Source organism: Mytilus galloprovincialis, chromosome 3 (genome assembly GCF_965363235.1).
Source record: "Mytilus galloprovincialis chromosome 3, xbMytGall1.hap1.1, whole genome shotgun sequence".
NCBI lineage: Eukaryota > Metazoa > Mollusca > Bivalvia > Mytilida > Mytilidae > Mytilus > Mytilus galloprovincialis.
In genome coordinates, this window is record NC_134840.1 from 10,601,471 (window position 1) to 10,611,043 (window position 9,573).

General features: G+C 33.3%; 1 protein-coding gene across 1 annotated transcript; it reads left to right on the forward strand.

Moving 5' to 3' along the window:
- Positions 1 to 482: 482 nt before the first annotated feature.
- LOC143067166 (uncharacterized) lies at positions 483 to 7,103 on the forward strand. The gene is made up of 2 exons (XM_076240260.1): positions 483 to 1,317; positions 6,856 to 7,103. Exons 1-2 carry the CDS (start codon positions 541 to 543, stop codon positions 7,045 to 7,047), a joined length of 969 nt encoding a protein of 322 aa, XP_076096375.1. The 5' UTR covers positions 483 to 540; the 3' UTR covers positions 7,048 to 7,103.
- Positions 7,104 to 9,573: the final 2,470 nt, after the last annotated feature.

The following is a 9,573-nucleotide window of genomic DNA, read 5'->3' on the forward strand; positions in this document are numbered from 1 at the left end:
TGCAGATATCCTCAGGGAGGACACATCGATCAGCAGTGTCATTAACCAAGTGATTGTAAAGAAACTCATGATTACTAGGATTAAAATTGTGTATGCCAAATGCTCGTTTTGTTTACAAAATACTCAGTAGTGATGCTATATTCACAACGTTTTAAAGGCCAAATGACGTACGAGAATGAAGAGGATTAAGGACCCAACATTCCAAATAAAAAGGTTTTGTCATATACAGATAATGGCTATGTAATCTTTTCAATATTTTAGAAAATCATTAGCATTACGTAAGTTTTGTAAACAGTTTATTTATATTTCATGTCACCCCATAAGTGCTGACTACTAGGCTGGTAAAAGCTTCGGGTAAAAATTCTCCATAAACAGGGGCATAGACCCAATCAAAGTATTTAAACCTACTTTTTCTCCTTAACAAATACCGAACAGGCGTAGTCGTTTACTCATAACGCGCAGAACAATGTTTATGAGTAGAACATTGGTTTAAAAATGTGATTTTTTTTCTATTACAGTAAACATACAGTAAACCTATTTATGCAGATGGAGTGTACCAGGTGTCAGAGATCAGGAATAGCTTTAAAACGATGCACTGGGTGTTACATGGTTTCTTATTGTTCGAAGATTTGTCAAAGAGCAGGATGGGTTGAACATCAGTTCAAATGCAATAGAACAAATATACAAACCACCAGTAGCGAAAAAGAAACTTATAACAACTCAACAGAAAATGTATCAAATGAACAATTCAATACATCGATGGATATTGAAAGTATAGAAATTGGGGGACACGAGTCTCACACAAAAGCTAAAGAACAGATTATGAAGCCCCAAAGTCAAAAACAGAAATCGCAGTCAACGATCAAAACAGCAATTAAAAGTGAAACTGAAAATTATCAAACTACATGCTCTGTTTGTGAGGAAAGCACCGATAAGAAATGCTCAAGATGCAAAAAGGTGTTTTATTGTTCAAAGGCATGTCAGAAAAATGATTGGAAAAATCATAAATCAACATGTCTAAATCGGGAAGGCAACTCCGAATATCATTCGTCTTTTAGTGCAGGGTTTTCAACATTTAATCCGTTCTCGTCATTTCCACAGCAAGAACATCTATCCATGACTGCAATAACTACTGACGAAAAATACCAGGGAGCTATTAAACTGGCGCAGACTCGGTTTCCACACCAAAAGATCTTATATTTGCTAGAAGAAGTTCAAACTGAAAACATTTTCTTTCGTCCACAAACGCACGACGTCCTTGTTGCTTTTATTCCCAGATATCATCATTACAGACAACGACATTGTATTTATATACAGGTAGGTAAAAAAATGAACTATAAGACCTTTTCAACAACTCTCGACACCGACTTATGACACATACAGTTTACAGGTAAAATGGAGAAGTCGTCTCAAAGACAAAAACGTCTGACTATTATAACGTATACAAATTCGATTTGGCGGCTATACATGTATATAGCTACCGAAGATATATATATTATATATATATATAAAAAAAGGAAAACAATATATTTCTCTATCTGTATTTACACGACATTTCACGTTGCATTGATTAAAATAAAACTGCAATAATTCCGCATCCTAATCAGCTTTCTCTTCACATTTATGATTTTGCCGCATTCCAATAACGTTAAATGTGTCTGCAAGTTTTTCTGAAAATCTATCAGAAATATGAAACATAATTACTGGACTGTCTGTCCGTGTGTTACACACTTGTAAACACGGTCGAGTTTGTGTTTCTCAAACGATCAAAACCGTACCCGATGTACTGTAACATATTCAATTTCGGGAGAGGTAAAAACATATTATTTCAAAATTCACCATTTTTATCAACGAAGGACTACGCGGCTTCAAGATACCGTGTTAAAGTTGATGTTTTCCTTCATGAATAAGGTGTGGATTAAATTGACATCTCTTTCCAATGTATCATTACTTAAGCAAAACATACCTGCGTATCGAATTTATAATTCAACACTCTAGTTACTATAGAGCTTTGTCATTGCAAATTCTTTTTGGACAGTGCTAGTCAAGGAGAGTCTAATGACTTAGGTTATCCGTCATTTAATTATATGTTAGTTCTCACGAACTGATTGACCAATATAATTGCCCGTGTTCCGAAAAACAACATACGTTGTCTCTTTATCGTAGAGCCATGATATTCCAGTTTTCGAAAAAAAAAATACCTGTGGGTTTCTTACCAGAATTAGCACTGGATTTTAATGGGGTCCGTGTTGATCAAATATCGTTGGTTTTATATGTTACACTGTGCTATATTTATTTTTTTGTCAACGGGTCAGAAACTGTTTCTGTTTCTCTTTTCCTTGGCAAAGCTTTGCCGGTTTTATAATCTTTTCTATTTTTTCGTACTTAATATGATTCATTCTAAATTTCGTCTATGACGGGAGTGTTTTTTTCCCAATTAAAATAGTTAACCCCGTCCCAAGTTTTGTGCGCCTGAACCAAGTCCTGAAAATGTTGGTAATTTGTATGGCCTTCACACGGTTGATATTTTAGTTAACTAAGTAATTTGACATTATGCTTCACTTTTGTATTTGATTCCTTTTTAGTCGATCAGAGATCGCTGGTTTTTTTCCCCCATTTTTTTCTCTTCTTTTTTTAAACCTTAAAAATAATCCTTTTCTTCATTATAAATTTTTAAAAATCCATGCCATTTGGACTCTGCGTCCATTGCCAATCAAATAAATTTCAAGCAATAAATCCAATAGTCACGGCTGGTAATCTACACAAGCAGAACATTTGGTTCTGCGATAAAAACCGTGAGAGGATTTTCCGGTTGTGCTTGAGTGGAGTAGTTTTCACCGCTTCAAAAGGTATACACATTTCTAAATCGCAATTTTTTTATTCAACTGATCAAAGTATTGCAAATCGGAGAATGCTATGATGTGGTGAATACTTCAACGAAGAGATTCATGTATCATTTACTGCAGTACGTTGAGTTGAACTCCTACAAAATCAGTTGCCCCAAGAGAAATGGCCTTCAAAAGTGACTTAGTGAACCTACAAGTTCAAATTTACTTTTTTTTTCGGTCAATGGGAATGAATGTCGTTTTAGGCGATGTGTACGATGTCCGGTGTTGATAGACATCTAAATAAATCTAAAAACCTCATATTTTCAGTATGTCATGCGTAAGGGGATCGGTTCTGATTGATGACATCGTGAATGTGTGAGGGGACGTGAAATCATATCTTTGCATCCAAGCTATGAGTCTTTGAAAGTTGCAAAATTGTGGGAATATAGCTTTTTATATTATGTTTATACGAAAAATAAAAAGAAAAAAATGTGTCAACGATTTGTGTCTTGCCACAAATAAAAGTTAATAAATTTCATATCAGCCCTGTATATATCTCGTTTACCAAAAGAGTTATCTCCCCTTTAATTGCTTACTTTAAAAAATTTATTATGAAAACAAAATTCAATATTTTGTTTAAACATTTTGATTTAAACAATAAATCACCAAGTTTTCTGTATATGAATAAACAGTCTAACCAATAATTTGCAAATATGTCTCCAATAAAGGCAGCAGTAGTAAACCCCGTTCGAATTTCATAAATCGATTGAGAAAAAAACAAATCCGGGTTACAAACTGAGGGAAACACATCAAATATAAGAGGAGAACTACGACACAATAGAAAAACAACATTTAAATGTAACATACACAGACACGAATTACAATATAACAATGGCCATTTTCCCGACTTTTAAAAACATTTCAAGAACAAAATGGTGGGATGAACCTGGTTTTGTTGCATGCCAAACCTCCCGCTTTAATGGCAATATTAAATGTAACATTCAAATGATAACATTTCATGACAGGACTACAATAACAATAAATGAGAGAACATATAGGACAGAGAAACACACTAATAATAGCTAACAAAAGGTACCAGGTTTAAACAAATTTACCCCAGACACTCGTACAAGATTAATCAGTGACGCTTAAATGAAAAAAAACTTCGAAAGCCAAACATTGTAACGTACAATGAGGACAAAAAGTTCTAAAAAGTTAGGGCTTTCTGCCTGGGATAAGAACATCCTTATTATTAAGAGTAATTCTTACGTTTGCAACCAGTAATTTTATATGAAATGACTATATAATAGATATACAACAAAGTCATGATAAAATCGAAGTGGTGACTTATTACAGAATAAAAACGGATACATAAAAATTCACAGTCGAGTTAGCCAAAGCCATCAACGCACTAAGTGACGTCACATTTGAATGTCTAAAAAACAATCCCAAAAATTGGAGAGACTCCAGAAAGAGTTCAAGATTAGATTTTTAATACTGATATAACATTTATTAATAACAACGAAAATTACAAACTTAATTAATAAAACAAGACCAATTATTTGCCCAAATCCACGAATTTGGAGACATATTTGCAATTTATTTGTTAGACTGTTTTTTCATAAAAAGAAAACTTAGGGATTTTTTTGTAGTTCAAAATTCTCTAGCATAATTTTTCTTTATGCACACAAATGTGTTTTTCATGAACAATGTAACCACATTTAGGCAACTTTCAAAGACTCCGAGGGCATAGCTTGGATGCAAAGATATGATTTCACGTCCCCTCACGCATTCACGATGTCCTCAATCAGAACCGATCCCCTCACGCATGACATACTGAAAATATGAGGTTTATAGATTTTTTCAGATGTCTATCAACACCGGACAACGTACACACCGCTCAAAACGTCATTCATATCCATTGAACGAAAAAAAAGTAAATTTGAACTTGTAGGTCTGTAAATAGAACCATTTCAATATTAAAATGTCACTTTTTTAGGCCATTTCTGTTGAGGCAACTGATTTTGTAGGAGTTTAACTCCACGTACAGAAGTAAATGATACATGTATCTCTTCGTTAAAGTATTCACCACATCATAGCATTCTCCGATTTTCAATATTTTAATGAGTTAGATAAGAAAATTGCGATTTAGAAATGTACACACCTTTTGAAGTGGGGACAATTACTCCACTCAAGCACAACCGGAAAATCCTCTCACGGTTTTCATTGCAGAACCAAATGTTCTGCGTGTGTAGATTACCAGCCGTGATAGTAAACAAAAGTATTTTTTTTAATTTATATTTTCGAGACGACCCCTCACAAATTACCTGTCGTAGTCCTGCTCAACTGTAGGTGTAGACAATTGTTGAAAAGGTCTATTAAATAAAAATGGAACCATTGTCGAAAAATACTTGACTTCTTTCTATATGTGTATCTCCAAGCAAAAATTATTGCAATAATTCGACATTTTTATTCCTGATAAACGTTAGATTTACAATTCACCACAAATATTTCAGTTTTAAAGATTGATCTATGGAGTTAGCATCACACATTAAGACAATTTACAATTTTAGTGAAGTTTTTACTTTTTAGCAAAGAAAATTGACGGGCTATGTGTTAACATTTTTTTTAGCTTTAGAGTTAAGGTGGCACGGTAGTATTTCCTTGCCCATAAGGGATAATGATAGCCTTTTTAGAAATTTCACCACTATCTAACACTGCAAAAAATTCTACATTCACAGTTAACTGAAGTACTTTCATTTTACTATTCAGAAATGAATTTGAATGTGTATCATGATCGTTTACTTTTTTTGCTATTTTTAAAAACCTAAGGCCACTAGGCTTTAGGTCTGTTATCGTGCAGTGAATACAAAATTTAAAAAAATTCACAAAATTTTATTTTCATCTGTATGTAAAATTATTTCATATTTTCTACACCTGATTCATCCCTCAGTTTGGGAAAGTACATGTATGTTCAGTTGATACTGTATTTTTTTTTCCAATCACACTGTTCAGATAACATTTGACTTAGGTAGGGTACACAAAAGAGCAACCTAAATTCTGGAATGCAAATACTACCGTGCCACCTTAACGCTTGACGGTAAAAGAAGGATAATACTATCTTCTTATGGTTCACGCGTATCTAAATATATCAAATTTCGCGTGGTATGTCGCTGCTGGTAAAGTTTAACTGATTTGACTTACAAATAAGCTACTAAAGAAAGGGTTCCAAAATTTAAAGTCATCGCGTCGAAAAAATTTCAAACGCCATTACAGATTAGTTGATCGTTATGGAATATCTCATTCGCTAATGATGACGGATATGCTTCGATTGTAGTGACAAAAAATTCCTTCCTCTTTTCCTCGAATGTAACATCATCGAATATACTCAACACCGAGTTTGTACTTACATGAATAACACAACTAGTGCCACATAATGATATGGATCTGCCTACCCTTCCGGAACACACGAAAATACCCCAGCTTTTTGTGGGGATTGTTTTGTCTATAGTTTTTCTATGTTGCGTTGTATTTTTGTAGTTTTTCCTTTTTATTCATTGCCTTTTCAGATTTTCATCAGTTTATGAGTTTGTATTCCTTTGGTAACTTCCGTTTCAGATTTTCATTATTTACCTTTGCGATTGTTGTAAAAAAAGGTATGATGACATTTACAAAATGGGCAATCAAAAACAATATTGTCAGAATAAAGTGTGACACCTGCATGATTAAAAAAAGAAAAGAAAAACCAAAGTCCAATAAGTAATACAATAAGACTAAAGATAGATCATCGCTAATATCATGGGGGACCGTAAACTGTCCCTGCTAAGCTGTCGGCATTCATCGTGTTACCCATTACCAACACTCGAGGGATAATTCGTATTCAGAAATAGCACAGAAAAAACGTCATCTCATAATCTTCTCTTTTTCCCTTTTATTTTCAAGCTCAGCATTTTTTAAGGTACTAGTTTTGAACCATAAAGTGAACAATTAATGCATTATATTATTATTTATGATTGATGATTTTCAGGACAAAAATGGGGAGGAAACATATGTCGCCTTTTACCTGGACTATGACAATCCATTTCCATTCTTCAGCTGGTCCGGCATAAGACCAGGACGTTTTATTACCATTGACAATCCGTTTATTCACTACTTTAGGGACGGATCTGTTGGACTGCGAATTGAGGAACCATCTACGGTTTCACTCATAGACGTATAAAGGAACACTGATAATGTTTTATAACCATTCAGATAATAAATAGAAATCATCAAATTGGTTCAGACAATCTGAATACTTTTATTTTTGATGTGCTTGTATACATAAATATTTTATGAGCGATTATGATATTTATATAGATAGAAGATGCGGTGTGAGTGTCAATGAGACAACTCTCCATCCAAGTCACAATTTGTAAAAGTAAACAATTAAAGGTCCAAGAACGGTCTTCAACATGGAGCCTTGGCTCACACTCTATTTTTCTATTTTTGATATTATCAATCTCGAAGGATCTGTATATATCAAATATTCCACAAGATCATTTAATCCCAAACTAATTTTGGAAACCTTTTTAAAGAACTGTTTGAGGGATATCCTAATACTGCAACTTTTAAGGGGGATATCGTCATTATCATAATAATAGTTTTGTATTAATAGATATGTTTGAAAAATACCGAATTCTGAGAAAATTCAAAACGGAAAGTCCGTAATCAAATGGTGAAATCAAAAGCTATCGAACTCCGAGAAAAATTCAAAACAAAAAGTCCGTAATCCAATGGAAAAATCAAACCTCAAACACATCAAACGAAAGTCTGAGTTAATATGTTCATTGTTTCTTATTCATCGTTGCCAAGCTGTAAGATGGTCGATACTTTGATACGTCCTCAGATAATAAATTGTCTACATGTTCATTGTTGCTAAGCTCTTTAAAATTGTTAAATGTTCATTAGTTTAATTTATTCACCGTTGCAAAGCTTATCAACGATGCACATATTGTACTCGTGGCCATTTGAGAACTAAGCAACGTATAGAGCAAATTAAACTTGCGAACATCTGAAAGCCTTTCAATCATGACTATTTAAGAGCTTAGCAAAACGACAAACACATTTTAAACTAACGATCATATATTATAATTGGCAACGATGATGATATTATGAACATTAAAGATCATAGCAATAATGAACAAATATTAAACTAACAAGCTTCTGATGAATTTAATATTAAACTTACGATAATCATAGAGCTATCAGAAGATTTTTGAGTTGAATCTATTTATCGCTACTAATCTATCAGATATTTGTCATGCACATCAATGACGAACATGTATCCACTGTCTGCTTAGGTAACTCGGTAGTTCTAGGACATATTTCAGTGAGAAACATACATTGTTCAACGTCAAATACTAAATCGATGACTCAAATTCTCATATTAGATTGATAAGAATGCAAATAAAGGCAACAGTAGTATACCGCTGTTCAAAACTCATAAATCCATGGACAAAAAACAAAATCGGGGTAACAAACTAAAACTGAGGGAAACGCATTAAATATGAGAGGAGAACAACGACGCAACATTAAAATGTAACACACACAGAAACGGACTAAGCATTAGACAAAATCCTATGAGAATAACAAACATAACATCAAAACCAAATACATGAATTTGGGATAGATAAGTACCGTGACACGTCTTATAGTAATGTGAATTCACACTCAAAAATAAGAGAAAACAAACGACACAACGGAAACACAACGTTAAAATGTAACACACACAGAAACAAACTATAATATAACAATGGCTATATTCCTGACGTGGTACAGGACATTTTTAAAGGAAAAATGGTGGGTTGAACCTGGTTTTGTGGCATGCCAAACAAGTACAAAGTTGAACAGCATCGAGGACCAAAAGTTCAAAAAAGGTGTGCCAAAAAACGGACAGAGTTTTCTGTTAGGTAACAGAACATCCCTATTATTTAGAATAGTTTATACCTTTGCAAACAGTAAATTTTATAAAATGACTATACAAAAGATATATATATGATAAAACTGAAGTATAATTAACTAATTACAGTAAACAACCGAAATACACTACATGACCCGACGAAATGCAGCACATCCGAATAAGTTTAAACCTCAACGCCAACTAACGTCATATTTGAAATTGTAAAAAAATGACAAAAAAGTTACGTCACATTTGAATTTGTAAAACAGATCATCAAAAAATGAAAAATGACGTCATATTTGAATGAATAAGATAGAATAAGGATTGATTTAAGATTATATTTGAACTAAATACTGATATTACATTTAATAACAATGCACATTTCAATACTTATTAATAGCAAACTAAGGTAGCAATCAAAACATTTATTCAAATTATAAAAGGTCTAAAATAAACAACTTAAAGGGCATGGGCTCGATAATATGTAGCTTCGTTTCAAATGTATTTTAGTCTAGACACCATCTATTTTAAAGAGGGACGAACGATACCAGAGGGACAGCCAAACTCATAGATTGAAAATAAACTGACAACTCCATGGCTAAAAATAAAAGACAAACGGACAAATAATAGTACCGAATTCGAAGATACAACATAGAAAACTAAAAACTAATTAACACGAACCCCACCAAAAACTGGGGGTGATCTCAGGTGCTCCGGAAGGGTAAGCAGATCCTGATCCATATCGAGATGACCCCGAAATCAACCAACGGTCACATAACACTATATAAACATAAACATAAATATAAA